At 44.5% G+C, this 17,046-nt stretch overlaps 1 protein-coding gene across 2 annotated transcripts in view; it reads right to left on the bottom strand.

Annotated features, from left to right (window-relative positions):
* The window catches only part of LOC143975638 (von Willebrand factor A domain-containing protein 5A-like), a 79,301-nt gene that overhangs the window by 27,970 nt on the left and 34,285 nt on the right, over window positions 1-17,046 (bottom strand). The window contains exons 9-14 of one of the 2 annotated variants that reach the window (XM_077478127.1): window positions 11,281-11,425; window positions 10,486-10,565; window positions 9,096-9,210; window positions 6,639-6,797; window positions 3,570-3,673; window positions 487-695 (exon numbers count right to left, since the gene is read on the bottom strand). In XM_077478127.1, the coding sequence (XP_077334253.1) occupies window positions 487-695; window positions 3,570-3,673; window positions 6,639-6,797; window positions 9,096-9,210; window positions 10,486-10,565; window positions 11,281-11,425 (812 nt within the window). Of the gene's footprint in view, window positions 1-486; window positions 696-3,569; window positions 3,674-6,638; window positions 6,798-9,095; window positions 9,211-10,481; window positions 10,566-11,280; window positions 11,426-17,046 lie in introns of those variants that run through there. The other variant, XM_077478128.1, reaches the window with a different exon arrangement.

Here is a 17,046-nt window from a genome sequence, read left to right on the forward strand (position 1 = left end):
AGAGATGTAGCCTATAACAGTCCTGACATCTTATGTTTCCCTATATTTGGCCATGGAGCCCCTGCCTGGAAGGGTCAGGAGGAAAGTCAGTGAGTAACACTAGAAAGTGGGAGCGAGTAAAAGTGATAACGAGGAGGAGTAATTCATATGAATCGTCTGTCACACTCGGCATCAACAATATCTGAATTTATAAACCTGGAATAAGATCGATTGCTGTAGACAAGTATATAGCTGTACAGATTAGTTAGAACAGAGTTTACCTTCCACTGATAACCCCAAAACTCCATGACATGGTTATGGTCGCTACACCCAATAGTATCAGTTTTTAGAAAATATATTCTTTGGATGACTGTAATTACAAAGATTTGCCATAGTCATTGCTGATAATTAACTAAAGTAGAAGTAACTATTTGATGCCTTTCCAAACATAAGTTGTTATTGCCATTAAGGATTGGTCTGCTGCATTCAAATGTGACAATGACATACCTGGAGCTGGGACATCCCTGCGCACGGGAGGACCCTCCACACGTGTCTTGGTGTCCTTGTTGACGGCTACATAGGCTGTGAGAGAGGAGACAACACCAGACTGCAGACTGGTCTCCAAGATCTTCTTCTTCACATCTTCAGACTGAGACTCTGTTCCTTGTTCCAGTTCAGAGATCAGAGCTTTGGATGCCAGTCTGTGGATGGTGGGCCTGAAAAAAGATAGACAGTGCATGAGGAGACCAGAGCTCTGCCAGTCTGTGAATGGTGGGCCTGGAAGAGGAAAGACAGTGCATGAGGAGACCAGAGCTCTGCCAGTCTGTGAATGGTGGGCCTGGAAGAGGACAGACAGTGCATGAGAAGACCAGGGCTCAGGCAGTCTGTGGATGGTGGGTGAGAGAAGATGGACAGTGCATGAGGATATCAAACATCTGCCAGCCTGTAGTTGGTGGGTCTGAAAGAATCTACACAGTCTATGAGGACACTAGATTTCTAACAGTCTGTGGGTATTCGGTGAGAGAAGATAGAAAGGACATGAGTAGACCTGAGTTTTGCTGGTCTGTGGATGGTGGGACTGAAAAAGACTGGTTAGAGGTTGGGGCGGTTGCCATTTGTTTGTACTGTTGGTTTATTAATTAGGGGACACACGGGATACCTTCACTGCCATTGTGCTATTGCTGGGTGTCCAGTGCATCCCTGTAGTTTTAAGGATGGGTGGGCTCCCTCAAGGCACAAGAGCCCTCAGTCTATCCATTATACACAGTATGTGCTCCAAATCAGGAGACTCTCAAAATGTAGAGAGTTCGGACTGCAGCAAACTAGGGTGCCGTGAAGTGGCCCTGCAACTTACGCACATATTTGCAAATGTGTGAAAACTAAACTTTTGGTATTAACATTAATTGTTATGCCACGTACACATGAGCGGAATGTCCGACAGAAAAAGTCAGACGGAAGCTTTTCATCGTATATTCTGATCATGTGTATGCCTCATCTGTCTTTTTTTTTTCTTTATTCTGACGGACCTAGAAATAGAACATGTTCCAAATATTTCTGATGGAACCAATTCCCTTTCAGGAAAAACGCTCGTCTGTATGCTGCTTCGACGGACTAAAAAATTACGCATGATCTGAAGCATTTACGAGGCAGAAGCTATTGGCTACTGGCTATTGAACTTCCCTTTTCTAGTTTTCGTGCTGTACGTCACCCTGTTCTTGACGATCGGACTTTGGTGTGATCGTGTGTACGCAAGACAGTTTCAGCGGCATTCCTTCGGAAAAACCTTCAGAGTTTATTCAAACAGGAAAACCGGTCGTGTATACAGGGCATTAGGCAGGGCAATTCAGTTTGTTGCAAACTGGATGGTAAATGAGCTGGAAATGTTTCTTTGTTGTTCTTTGACATGTGTTGCCCTTCCATGTGCTCCTTTCTGTAAACGCCGGTTGTAGGTTGGGGCGGTTGTCATTTGTACTAAAAGAAGAGACTGTGCATGAGCATGCCAAAGCTTTGCCAGTCTATGGGTGGTGGTTGAGAAAAGAGGGCAAGACTAGACAAGAGCTCTGCCAATTTGTGGATAATGGGTCTAAAAGAAGATAGGCAGGGTCTTAGGAAAGCAAAACAAGAGACATGGCACATGAGGAGACCAGAGCTCTGCTAGTCTGTGGGTGGTGGGTAAGAGAAGAGACACGGTAAATGAGGAGACCAGAGCTCTATTAGTCTGTGGGTGGTGGGTAAGAGAAGAGACAACATATATGAGGAGATCAGAGTTCTGCTAGTCTATGGGTGATGGGTAAGAGAAGAGACACGGTACATGAGGTGACCAGAGCTATGCCAGTCTATGGGTGTTGGGTAAGAGGAGAGACACAGTACATGAGGTGACCAGAGCTATGCCAGTCTATGGGTGGTGGGTAAGAGGAGAAACCATGGTACATAAGGAGACCAGAGCTATGCCAGTCTTCGGGTGATGGGTATGAAAAGAAACACAGTACATGAGGAGACCAGAGCTTCACCAGTCTCTTATGCCGCGTACACATGATTGGACTAGCCGGTGACTTAGTCCAACATACAACCCGCCGGACTTTGCAGCGGAGGTCTGCCGAACTTTCCGACGAGCGGACCTGCCCACACACGACCAGAAATTTCCAGCGAACAATCCGCCAGACTAGGAGAAAGCGGAGGCTCGGCAAAAAGAACCGATAAGCGGGACAAGACCCAAGAAGTCAGAAGAAGACCCCTGGATGGCAGCGGCGACGAAGGAGAAAGCTGCTAGTAAAAGAGCTAGCGGTAAAAGAGCAGAAGATAACGGAGAAGTCTGGTGAGAAGACCCCGAAGACGGAAGAAGAGAAGATCCCCGGAGCTGTCTAATAAAGTATTTTAAAAATCTGTATTGTTTTTTTTTTATGTACACTTTTTCCCCAGGTGAATGGGTAGGGGTACAACATACCCCATAACCATTCACATAGGGTAGGGGCCCAGAATATGAAGGCCCCCTTATTAAAGGGGGCTCCCGAATTCTGATAAGCCAGCCACCCGCAGACCCCGACAACCAACGGCCAGAGTTGTCAGGAAGAGGCCCTTGTCCTCATCAACATGGGGACAATGTGCTTTGAGGTGGGGGGGCACCAAAGCACCCCCCCCATGTTGAGGGCACACAGCCTGGTACAGCTCAGGAAGGGGGGGGGGGGCGCTCGCTCGTCCCCATCCCCCTTTAATGACCGGCTGGGCTGCGTGCTCGGATAAGGGTCTGCTATCGACTGTGGGGGGACCCCCAAGCCGTTTTTTGGGTGTAGGGCTTCCTCTTTAAATCCTTCCCAGGTGACGGGGCTAGCGAGGTGTCAATCTCGCCGATGGAGGCGGCGACATTCTCTTCCTTCGCTAGTTCCGTCTACCTGGAGCCGTGTTCAAAATGAACAGGCTTTTCTCTACGTCCGCCGGACTTTTGGGAACAAAAAGTCAGCCGGAGCCCACACACGGGCGGATTGTCTGGCGATAATCCGATCGTGTGCACGCGGCATTAGTGGTGACTGTAAAAAGATAACAGAGGGCATGTTTCTCATTAATTAGGGATGTTATAAATACTACATATTAACCTTTCTGCGTTCTGCACCTTCAGCGGGAAACGAAGATCATTCTTTATCATTTCATCTTTAAACTTGTACTGCAGACAGACCTCACCGTCAGCTTCATTCTCCACCTAGGAAATATTTAGAGAAAGTGTAAATTACAAACTAAATTAAATGCCAAGTTATTATATGTAAGGAATACTGTACTGTGTAAAGGGGTGTTAGTATTTACTAAAGTGAAGAAACACCTAGTAAAATATATGTAGATGAAATCACCATTCAACAATATAACACTGTTTATAGGAACAGTCCTGTTCATCAAGGCAGCAGGGCTTTATACAGCTGGTACAAAGAAAACACTAAACTAAACTGAACTTAGATGAGTTCCAGACTAACATGGTACCTTCTAGTTGAGTCCCCAAACAGGCAACTCTTGTACCTTTTGTATCCAGCAGCAAACTCCCACAGCAAAGAGTGACAGAGAAGGAGAAGCAGTGCTCACATTTTATATAAAGACTTGTGCACGGCACTAACAACGGGGTCTGGTTACCAGTTAAGATTTTACCTAGGAATGGATGTTTTTCCCACCCAAAGCTCTACAAAGCCTCCAGCTCCAGAACCCCGTAAATTACTTTCAAAGATTCTGAGATGCTCCTCTATTTTGTGTTTTCTTTGTGACCTTGAAACACACTGCTTCCATGTTGCATGTTTATTCAAATAAATTCTACCCACCCTCATGAGGAGACCAGAGCTCTGCCAATCTATTGGTGGTGACTCTACCTACAGTGGTGTGAAAAAGTGTTTGCCCCCTTCCTCATTTCCTGTTCCTTTGCATGTTTGTCACACTTAAGTGTTTCGGAACATCAAACCAATTTAAACAATAGTCAAGGACAACACAAGTAAACACAAAATGCAATTTGTAAATGAAGGTGTTTATTATTAAAGGTGAAAAAAAATCCAAACCATCATGGCCCTGTGTGAAAAAGTGATTGCCCCCCTTGTTAAAACATACTATAACTGTGGTTGTCCACACCTGAGTCCAATTTCTCTAGCCACACCCAGGCCTGATTATTGCCACACCTGTTCACAATCAAGGCATCACTTAAATAGGAGCTGCTTGACACAGTAAGGTCCACCAGAAGATCCTTAAAAGCTACACATCATGCCGAGACCCAAAGAAATTCAGGAACAATTGAGAAAGAAAGTAATTGAGATCTATCAGTCTGGAAAGGGTTATAAAGCCATTTCCAAAGCTTTGGGAATCCAGCGAACCACAGTGAGAGCCATTATCCACAAATGGCGAAGACATGGAACAGTGGTGAACCTTCCCAGGAGTGGCCGGCCACCCAAAATTACCCCAAGAGCGCAGCGACGACTCATCCAAGAGGTCACAAAAGACCCCACAACAAAGTCCAAGGAACTGCAGGCCTCACTTGCCTCAGTTAAGGTCAGCGTTCATGCCTCCACCATCAGGAAAAGACTGGGCAAAAATGGCCTGCATGGCAGAGTTCCAAGGAGAAAACCACTGCTGAGCAAAAAGAACATCAAAGCTCGTCTCAATTTCTCCACAACACATCTTGATGATCCCCAAGACTTTTGGGACAACATTCTGTGGACCGATGAGACAAAAGTGGAACTCTTTGGAAGGTGTGTGTCCAAGTATATCTGGCATAGAAGGAACACTGCATTTCAGAAAAAGAACATTATACCAACAGTAAAATATGGTGGTGGTAGTGTGATGGTCTGGGGCTGTTTTGCTGCTTCAGGACCTGGAAGACTTGCCGTGATAAAAGGAACTATGAATTCTGCTGTCTACCAAGAGATCCTGAAGGAGAATGTCCGACCATCTGTTCGTGTACTCAAGCTGAAACGAACTTGGGTTCTGCAGCAGGACAATGATCCTAAACACACCAGCAAGTCCACCACCGAATGGCTGAAGAAAAACAAAATGAAGACTTTGGAGTGGCCTAGCCAAAGTCCTGACCTGAATCCTATTGAGATGTTGTGGTATGACCTTAAAAAGGCCGTTCATGCTCGAAAACCCTCTAATGTAACTGAATTAGGACAATTCTGCAAAGATGAGTGGGCCAAAATTCCTTCAGGACACTGTAAAAGCCTCATTGCACGTTATCGCAAACGCTTGGTTGCAGTTGTTGCTGCTAAGGGTGGCCCAACCAGTTATTAGGTTTAGGGGGCAATCACTTTTTCACACAGGGCCATGATGGTTTGGATTTTTTTTCACCTTTAATAATAAACACCTTCATTTATAAATTGCATTTTGTGTTTACTTGTGTTGTCCTTGACTATTGTTTAAATTGGTTTGATGTTCCGAAACACTTAAGTGTGACAAACATGCAAAGGAACAGGAAATGAGGAAGGGGGCAAACACTTTTTCACACCACTGTACCTACCCTCATGAGGAGGCCAAAGCTCTGACAGTCTATTGGGGGGTGACTCTACTTACCTACCCTCATGAGGAGACCAGATCTATGACAGTCTATTGGCGGTGACTCAAAAAACTGACTACTTACCAGGGGTGGACTGACAACTCATGGGGCCTCCGGGCAGTAGGAGATTATGGGGCACCCGGGCAATAGGAGAAGATTATGGTGTCCCTGGGCAAAAGGAGATTATGGGGCCCCCAGGCAATAGATTATGGGGCCATACAGTATACACACACACATACAGTATACACACACAGACACATAATATACATACACAGTATACACACACAGAATACACATACACACACTGAAAAGGTACTGGAGAGGCGGGGCAGCTATAATCTTGGGATTTTTTTTTTAAAACACAGATTTTTACGTACTGTCCCTGGTTTTATTTAGGCTGGCAACTCTGATGGGGCCCCTTAGTGGCAAATGGTCAGTACGCCCCTGCTACTTAACCTCACCTTGAACTCTGGATTTGGTTTTACATGTTTGGTATTTTTGTAGCACCAGCAAAGCCTATATTGATTAGGAAATATACCCATGTCCATCTGGCCCAGTCTAAGTCCTAAGTCTTGAGATCCCTTAATTTCTACCCCAGCCTTGAATTTGATGTAACACACAAAACACAATCCTCCCTGGGCTCACAGACCTTTCCCTTCAGCTGAGCGTAGACAATAGATCTTTGACCCTGGAAGATTGCAGTAGGGACTTTGGACAGGACGGTGGCTTCCACGCCGGAAGGAAGGGTCCATGTGAGAGAGACGTCCTTCACAGTGGGCTGCAAGGAGCATTTGAGTGCCCGAAGAACCTAGAGTGGTTAGTAAAATGAAACAGAAATAAATATGTTTAAATTAAAGCAGAACTTGAGCAAGAAAACAAAACAAAATCAATATTTTTCCACTGTACTTTTTTGTCTGATGGCCAACATCATTCAACCCACTTCCTCTGAACCCAGGTCCTCCTAGACCTGCCCCAGCCTGTGACTCTAACTCTCCTACCCCCACAATCCCACAATATGATGGCATACTTCCCTATTGCTGGGGTGTTCATACAGAAACTTGGTTGACTGGGGGTAGGTGCAGTTGTACAAGAGCTCTTAAGGCTAATTCATTTCTTCCTGTAATGGGTTGATTTTTGGAGATGCCATAGTTATATTATTAGGTTGAAAAAGGACAGAATTCCATTTCAACTGGCAGAAATAAATTTTGGAAAAGTACTCAGACACAATGAAACGTTCACCGTAGTACAGTAGTAGTTTGACTAACACTGCTGTATGCTCTGCAGAAACCTACTTCTTACGGGAAGAAGAAAGAAGAAGAAGAAAGAAGAAGAAGAAAGAAGAAAGAAGAAGAAAGAAGAAGAAGAAAGAAGAAAGAAGAAGAAAGAAGAAGAAGAAAGAAGAAGAAAGAAGAAGAAGAAGAAGAAGAAGAAGAAGAAGAAGCCTGTGCTATTTGTCACTAGTAAGTTTGGGCCTATCCTTGCTGTTTAACATTGTCATACTGCTGTGTAATAATTTTGTTTCAAAACACCATTTATCAGTTTAAGGCATTCCCAAATGCCTTATATTATTTAAGGGTTTTATGTGTTTTGAGCATTGCGCTTAAAGCCTAATGAAAAGGCCCTCTCCCCAATGTACGTTATTTTTATGTAAACTTGTGGTACGTTTTTCATATTAGTCTTGAACATGGCCAAAACAAACTTCAAAATTTGTCAAGGATTTCATTGGGGTTCGAGCTTCAATGCTAAGTTAGGATTTCTCATACTTTAAGCAGAATTCAATTAATCTTGCCTTAACTGTGAACCACTGAAGGGACAGGAAGCCCTCTGGTAAACATCAAATGGTAATATCCTTTATTGAAAGTACATGAAACCGCTGTAAAAGAGCCAGTGTGTTTCGGCCGCCAGGCCTTTATCATGAGCCATGATTAAGCCCTGACAGCCGAAACTTGTTGGATGTTTTACAGCTGCTTCATTCAATTTCAATAAAGAATATTGCCGTTTGATGTTTACCGCAGTGGTTCACATTATATAGAGGCATTGGCAGACTTATGCCCCATACACACGAGCTGATTTTCTGTCGGAAAAAACTTGGATGTTTTTTCCGACGGAATTCCGCTCAAGCTTGGCTTGCATACACACGGTCACACAAAAGTTCTCGGAACTTTTGACCATCAAGAACGCGGTGACGTACAACACTACGACGAGCCGAGAAAATGAAGTTCAATGCTTCAGAGCATGCGTCAAATTGTTTTCCGAGCATGCGTAGGAATTTTGCACGTCAGAATTGGTACAGATGATCGGAATTTCCGATCGGAACTTTTTCAGACCGAAAAATTGAGAACATGCTCTCAATCTTTTGCTGGCGGTAATTCGGCCAGCAAAAGTCCGATGGAGCGTACACACAGTCGCATTTTCCGAACAAAAGCTCTCATCGGTCTTTTGCTTGTTGAATTTCCGATTGTGTGTACGGGGCGTTAGAGTCTGAGCCCTGGGTGGATCTGGGGATTGAAGGAAGGGAGCAGCGCCACTACACCGGTCTGTATTGATGACTTTCTGAACTGAACCCCAGCAGATTCGCTCATCCCTTCTCCTAGCTCTCCTGCTTTAAACCATCCCGAGCGGGGAAGGCTTTGATTATGTCTTACATTTTCAAGTTGCCTGCTTTTGCAATTAGAAGATTCATTCCATTTTGTATTCATAAAAATATAAAACTCAAGGTTAATTTTTTTTTGGGATGGATTATAACCCCTGTCAAGTTTTATTGTTGTCTGTGCCGCCCTCTCTATTTGTCCTGTTTACCATTATCATTGAAACTGGAAGTAAAAGAAAATCCCAATTTTTGGGTTGTCCCCAGGAAAGTAATAGAGGAGGAATCTTCCAATAGAGACACTACTGCAGTTCTGGTGACCTGGGGTCCTCAAGGGATTCCCTTAGTTTGTAAAGGATTTCCTCTCCCTTCCTGTTTGGCTAGCAAATGAAGGGGAATATCCACAATGAGACAGCTGTTTTAACCCTCCCATACTCTATCCAAAATGAAAACAAAAGTTTTGCCTATAGTTCTATTTTAAGTATATACTGCATTTAAAGGTCTCCAGTGTACTCTTACCTTGGGTTGCATGCGGTCTTTGCCAGTGATAAACTCAAAGGTTCCACTTCCTGCCCGGGCCATGCCTTTAATGAGGGACGTGGAGGCTCCTTCACCGATCCCAAATGTAAAACACCTTCAAAGGGGGTGCAAGTTTAAAAAATAAATCCCTGTTAATGGTTGTAGAGGATAATTACAGATGAAAGCTCTCTAGCATCAGCCCATTCTGATAAGCAAAGTTTCAGCATTTTCTGATGGTCCTTTAAGCTGGCCCTATACGACACTGGGGGCTGAATGATAAAAATGGAACCAGCTCCTCCATCCACACATTAAGGGTGGATGGGGGAATCCCCTGCACTGTGTTATCATATTCTGAAAGCAGGGGAGGGGGGCGGCTGGGACAAGGGGTGGGCAGGAGGGACAGTCACCCAAGGCAAGGCAGCAGGGCGCCCCCTCACCACATGCAAGCTCCATATCTGAGGTCACAGCCTTATGTCTGCTCTGACAACTACTGCTGTCACACTGTGCTCCAACTTGCCCACTTTCCACCCCATCTGCCCACAGCTGATACAAAAACAAACCGTGTATGTGCAGCTACCTTCAAGCCACAAAAAAAGACAGATTGGGCATGCATGGTTAATGCACACTCTTTGCCATCCATGGACAGCTAAAGCAAGGGGGCAAAGAATGGGCATAAAGTGGTACACACATTCTACAGCATGTATAAGAAGGAGGGCACAGTTCTGAATCCTTGCCATGGGCACTGCACAAACTTCTCCTGGTACTGGCAGGGGGACTCCTTCACTGTGTAAATACACAGATCAGTGCTTCAGCCATTGGCTGCAGCTGCTGATCAAATGGCTTTTTTTTCCCAACAGGAGCCTTCAGCAGATGCTGATTAATAGATCGACTTCTGTTGAGCGGCAGTGGATACACATAGAATGAAATTTGGCTGGGGCCTGCTGAAACTGACAAATTTCGATCCATCTATTGGCACCTTATGTTTCCTGCCCCCTTGTGCCTTTTGCACATTGCTGTCAGCCAGTGAAGCAGATTATCCTAGCGATGGGCTAGTAGGAGAGTTTGGGTTTGTGTCTGTGTGGGGGAAGGGAACGAGGGAGGCGCACAGTCAGAGTGTGCCTGTCAGATAAAAAAATATATTATTCAATTCAGATAAAACTTACCCAAACAATAAAACGGTATCATGCCTACATACAAAGATATATAAACAAATGCGGCTGAGTAGTGGAGCTTAAATATCATGTCTGGCCAGCAGGTGGCAGAATTCTCAGGTCCCTTTTAAACAGGCATGTGGTGGAGGATGGTTGGACTCCATGTTACTCATACCGCGAGGTTGGATACAGGAGGTCAGATTTTAATTGATACAAAAGGATGGAATATTTATAATTACCGATGTTTCTGAGCATTTTTCTGAACTTCGTCAATCACTTGTTTTGTGTTCCCAACTTCTCCGTCTGTGAAGACAAAAAGCTGGAGAGAGAACAGAGAGGGGATCAGATACAAAAGAACAAAGGAAAAGCTGAACAGATCACATTAGATCCAGCATTCCGCAAGTATAAATGGTTATAATGGAGCAATACAGGTAATCAATACGGCCTAAACTTTATTTTACAGTTTTGCCTTGCTAAATAGAATGTATACTGAAGTTATGTTATAGGAGAACGTTAGGCAAAACTCAAAGTCAGACTTAAGAAATGAATAAGTGCTTTGACCCCATAACCCAAGTACGGAGTCCTTCACACTCAACAGTGGCTAGTCTACCAAATGTTTTATAGCCTTGAGTCCTTCACACTCAGCAGTAGCTAGTCTACCAAATGTTTTATAGCCTTGAGTCCTTCAGGCTCAACAGTGGCTAGTCTACCAAATGTTTTATAGCCTTGAGTCCTTCAGGCTCAACAGTGGCTAGTCTATTAAATGTTTTATAGCCTTGAGTCCTTCACGCTCAACAGTGGCTAGTCTACCAAATGTTTTATAGTCTTGAATCCTTCACGCTCAGCAGTAGCTAGTCTACCAAATGTTTTATAGCCTTGAGTCCTTCAGGCTCAACAGTGGCTAGTCTACCAAATGTTTTATAGCCTTGAATCCTTCACACTCAACAGTAGCTAGTCTACCAAATGTTTTATAGCCTTGAGTCCTTCAGGCTCAACAGTGGCTAGTCTACCAAATGTTTTACAGCCTCGCTGACCTGTCGGGGGTGCTCGGCTCTCCCGGCTGTTTGGTAGATCTTCTTTAGGGGTTGGAGAATTTCTGTCCCTCCAAAGCTGGCGTCCATCTCATTCACCTTCTTCACCGCCTCCTCCATGGTCTGCTGTGTGTACTCCACACTCTCCCTGGGGAACATTTTTTTTATTAAGGTCGTATTATACAGTTATACAAATTTTTCACCTACCGCGAAATATATTTATTGGAGTTCATTGAGGGACATAAGCATTTAGAGGCTGTTGGGTTATACTGCTGCCTACAGGAGAATTAGGACGTTAAACAAAACAAACTGCCCAGTATAACCTCCTGCTATGAACATGCCCTGGTTTTGTTGAAAAGCAGTACCAAGAGCATGATGACAGACACAGAGAGGTGGGACCTATGTCCCTCAATGAATTCCAAGAAATTGATTTTATGGTCAGTACAATAATTCTATTGTTACGGCAGGTATCAGGCTCGGAGGACAGTAGATATAACAGTAAAACGTTTCACACAGTAACCAGAAAGATAATATACAAGCAGGTTTCCCTGACGGATGAAGCAGGCTCACCCAAGGCATGGGATCTAAGTACCAACCGGTCTTCAACAGAGCTCCTGATGGTGTTGATGGGTTTCGCCAGGTCATGGTCTTCAGGATCACCGCACCAGGGGGTAAGTAAACTGGGGTCTGGTAACCAATGCAGTAGGTGGGATCAAGCAGAAGCACAGTCGATGAACAAGCCAAAGGTCAATAAGAAGTGCAGGGAGTACCTGCAGCTCAAAGAGCAGCCTGAAGGGAAATATGGCTGAAGCTGCCATCAGATGAGGCCTGAACGTTCAGCTGGCAAAATGCAGAGAACATGTTAACAGAAGACTGAGTGGAAGAATTACAAATCTGGGTTCAGTGACTTGTTGCAGAAAAGCCCAGGAAGCACTTACTGATCTGGTACAATGTGCCCTAAAAGGAAAAGGTGGAAGCCAATCCTTAAAGGTGTTGTAAACCCTTTCTTTTTTGTGTTTTTTTTTTTTTTGCGAAAAACAATCAATATACACTTATTGGAATTTTTCTTTACCAAAAACGCATAGAAGAAAATATTTTGGCCTAAACATTTTTTTATTGGATACGCGTACACACGATCAAATTGTCCGGCGTACTTAGTCCGCCGAAACGCATTTCACCGGACAATTCGATCGTGTGTGGGCTTCAGCGGACTTTCTCAGAGTAAAGTCTGGTGGACTTAGAAAGTATTTTTGCAGTCCAATCTTTCTGCTGGACTTGGGTTTCAGCGGACAATACGTTCGTGAGTATGCTAGTCCGGCGGACTAAGAATGACGCATGCTCAGAAGCAAGTACGAAAAGGAAGCTATTGGCTACTGGCTATTGAACTTCCTTTTTCTAGTCCCGTCGTACGTGCTGTACGTTCGGTAGAATGTCCGCCGGACTATCCGCCGGATTTGTTTGCCTGACTAAGTACGCTGGACAATTAGATCGTGTGTACGCGGAATTACAGTACCTCCCTTGTGCAGTTCGTTTTGCACAGAGTGGCCGCGATCCGCTTCTTCTGGGGTACCCCAGTGGAGCTATCAGCTCCTCCCTGCATTGCTAAACCCCCTAGGAGAAGCGCTCTCCCTGGAGGTTACTGCACGGGCTCACTTCCGAGCCCGGCTTTTGCGTCCATAGACACAGAATGCCTGACTCGGCCCCGCCCCCTGACACCCGAGTCATTGGATTTTATTGACAGCAGCGGGAGCTAATGGCTGTGCTGCTATCAATCTATCCAATCAAGAGCCTAGACAACTGGCAGAGAGGTAGAGTGTGTCTCCACCATTGGAACGAACAGTCTCGGGTGAATAAAACGGGGGGCTGGTCAGTGTCAGAAGTTTTTTTCACCTTTATGCATAGGATGCATTAAGGTGAAAAAAAACATGAGGGTTTACAACCCCTTTAAGATCATAAGACCATAATGATCTGTCTGAGCCACCTGGAAATGGTGGAATGAAAAGCAGGTTTTCCTTCATGGGGACTATCAGGAATAGCAAAGAGAGAATTGGTCCTTCCAGTGGAATCAGTGGCTGGGAGGCACACAGGCGCAGTATTACATCCAGACAATGTAGGGAGATCTTTGATGAACTGGAGCTGAAAAGGGGGACAAAAGCACAAGGTTCTCAATGAGGTGAAAAGCCAAAACTATGTCGGAAAGTTCTGGGCCTCAAAATCACCTTGTTCCCGTGTTGCGCCAGAAAGTGTTCTTTACAGGAGAAGACCACCAACTCAGAAACTTGACTGGGGTGATGGCAACAAGTAACACAACCTTGTGAGTGAGAATGGAAAGGGAAATATCCCATATCAGTTCAAAGGGTGAGAAAACCAAATTCAGAGCAGATGGGAAGGGATTGTAGACCTTGCAGGAAGTAGACTTCATAGTTTTAAGCTTCATGAGGATCACTGATTTAAAGATGCCTTTTCTTTTCAGAGACTGAGTTTCAACAGCCATGTTGTTAAAGCCAGAAACCATGAAGCAGAGTAATAAATCGGCCTTTGGAAAAGCCAATACCAATGCTCAGGGATAGACCACGGAGCGTCTGCCCGGAGTCTGATCAATTCCGAGTACCACATCCACCTAGGCCGGTCTGGAGCTATGAGGATCACTGTAATGCCCATGAATGCTGTGGAGCAGAGGAGGAAGGAGTTTTAGATGAGGAAAATAGATCAGGCAGTAACGATCCCACAGAGCCACAAGAACATCCACTGTTTCCACCAGAGGGTCCCTGTAACTGAAGACAAGCCTGTCCAATTTGTTGTTGAACCTAGAGGTCAGGAGGCCAACCTTCAGTATCCCCCACCTTTGATACTGGTTAAAAGAAGAACAGGGTGGGACTTTAAATGAGACGTACAGTCGACAGTGGTGGATGTAAGAAACTGCATATTTAATATAAATCATTATTAAAATTAAGATGTCTTTCGGACCTGGATGCGTGAGCCTATGGGCTCACTTCTATGTCCGGGAGCTGCGATGCGTACTGCGGGATCTCCCCTCTCCCTATTGAAGAGGGCGGATACCTCCTCACTGCGCATCGACGTCACGTGACACGCGCCATGTGTGTGATGCACCTTTGAGCGTCATCACGCTGGCGGTGCTTTGACACGTGCGGTTAGGGAGAGGGATCCTACACGCCTATGCCATATGACGTAGTCGTTTGGCAGCGGCGCCCCTCCCCCCACTGACACGTTAGCGTGGCGTTAGGTGGGGTTGGACATGCGGGCCTCTATATTGGCCCCACCCAGAGCGGTCTGTCCATGTTTGTCAGCTCAAGTTCCCTGGCCTGGATGGCATCCATCCAAGGCATATCTTTGCTGCTTTAAGTCTAGTAACTGGTAATATAGGTAATTACACATTTATATATATATATATATATATATATATATATATATATATATATATATATATATATATATATATATATATATATATATAATCTGTATTACTCTGTGCATATTTAAGTACAGAAATTGTCTCTTGAGTACTATACACATATATCTATTATTATTTTTTATTTTTTACTTCCAGCAACTACTTAAGATAATTGCAGCCATTATCACTAATTTGAGCTATATGAGCCATCATTGTTTTTGTCAGCCTCTCTCGGGTGGTGGGACCCCCTTTTCTTGTGGGTCTTTGTGGGCCTGCGTGTACCATACTCTGTCGCAGCTCCCAGACTAGACACCCCTAGGGGAGCTTCCAGTTCCCATTATGGCATCCCCTTAATGGCGGCTGTGAGTATTGTTTATATCATAAAGTTTTCCTATTATATCCCCCCCTTCCCCAAATTGTTGTGGCCCAGACACTCTTTATTGTTTCTTTTTTAGATCAAGACATTGCTGATCCTGATGAGTGGATTAACATACTCCACGAAACGCGTAGAGCCTTAGTATATGCAATGCATGAATTTATTTATTGTTATAATTGATTTCTACTTTATATGGAGAGAGCCTCAGTACATGCTACGCCTAAGCCGTCTCATCATTGTTATTATTCATGCGGACATTTGCAATGTTTTCAGTAAATTCAAACAATTGGGGAGTTTCTCAGTCAATGTAGTATAAGGGCTATATACTGTGATGTAAATTCATGTTCCTACTTGTATATATATGAAATTAGCTGTTTTATCATTCATTTCACTGTATGAATTTTAGTAATGATTTATATTAAATATGCAGTTTCTTACATCCACCACTGTCGACTGTACGTCTCATTTAAAGTCCCACCCTGTTCTTTTTTTCCTACATAACCGGGATGGAGGTATCACCTCATTTAAAGTCCCAACCCCTCTTTTTTATGATTGATACTGGTTAAAAACACTTTTGGGTCCAGATGCTGCTGGTTTAGGTATACTTCCTTCCAATTAATTTTCTGTGATCTGAATGTGTAGTGGACAAGGCTATTATGTGGAGTCCTGCCCAGGACAGAATCATTTCTACCTTTCTTGTCCCTGAAAGACTTCTGATGATTGATGTATGTCACTCCTGTTTTGTCCAGCTGAATACTGATCACATGGCCCTCCAGTTAGCGTGTCCAGATAACAGACAGACAGGTCACTCAAACCTCCAGTATGCTTATCAGGCCTAGTCCCCAGCATTATGTTCCCTGAACTCCTTCCTAGTCATAATGGGAACCAGTTATGAGGATTTTCTATAAGGCCAGAAGGAAAGACTTCCCCATCTTTAGAGCAGTATACCAGAGTCACTAGGCAGGGACAACCTGATCTTTGGTGCCAGACAAATTGATCTGTCCATAATGGTAGGATTTTGCGTTGCAGAGATCTGGAGAGAAACTAGTTTTACTCCTGGACTTAGGAGTCTGAGGTCTGGAAGTATAAAGTTTGAAGCTTCTCTTGGGAAAGAAATATTCTAGCTTGGGTTGGATCTAGGCTAAGACCCAGATATTCCAAGTGATGAATTAGTTCCAGTGCAGGACCCAGCCACATTTCTGCAAGCTCTGAGCTACATTGTCAGTCAGAACTTGAACCAACTGTGCCCTTAACAGAAGGCTATCCAAATATCCCACCTGGGAGCAAAGCAAGGCTAGCACCTTTGTGCTGGGGATCCACAGCAAGGCAAAGGAATTGCTAATGTGGTGGAAAAGTGGGGACATGTAAGTATGCTTTCTTGATGTGAGTCCAAAAGGTCTCCCCAATCTTTAACGTTTGGAAACGTTAAATCGGTTGGCTTAGAACGCCTGGAACTGTTCTGCTACAGGAGTGGAGCAATGAACCCCTGCCCCAGAAGACCCATGCAGGTTCCATAGAAAGCTGGTTATCTGTGTGGTGACCCAAGCAAGTTGAAAGACATGAACTAGGGAGGGAGCTGAGAGTGGAATTCAGCTTGTACCCCATGGAAACCACCTCCTGCACCCACACATCTGCGATACTGGCTATACGAATACCTACAAAGGTTAACTTACTGTATGCCCCCCCCTACCCACACACACTTTAGAAAGTGGGAGTGCCACCTCATGCTGAAGAAGATTTATCAGAGGGTTTGAGGAACTTAGATATACAGGTTTTCAAAAAGGACTGGAAACCAGGTTTAGGCTTGACTTTGAAGGTTACTGAGAGTAACGAAACAAGCCACATCCCAAGATAAGCCCTAGGCTTTTTCTTCTGGGGTAGATGGGTACTCTTGCTTCCAGTTGTATCCTTGATGAGGGCAGACATTTTTTTCATGGGGGTTCACAGCCCAAAATTTTACCCAAAGAGTGCTCCTCATGTT

Source organism: Lithobates pipiens, unplaced genomic scaffold (assembly GCF_037356315.1).
Source record: "Lithobates pipiens isolate NorthernLeopardFrog02 unplaced genomic scaffold, aLitPip1_a1.2 Scaffold_13, whole genome shotgun sequence".
NCBI classification, from domain to species: domain Eukaryota; kingdom Metazoa; phylum Chordata; class Amphibia; order Anura; family Ranidae; genus Lithobates; species Lithobates pipiens.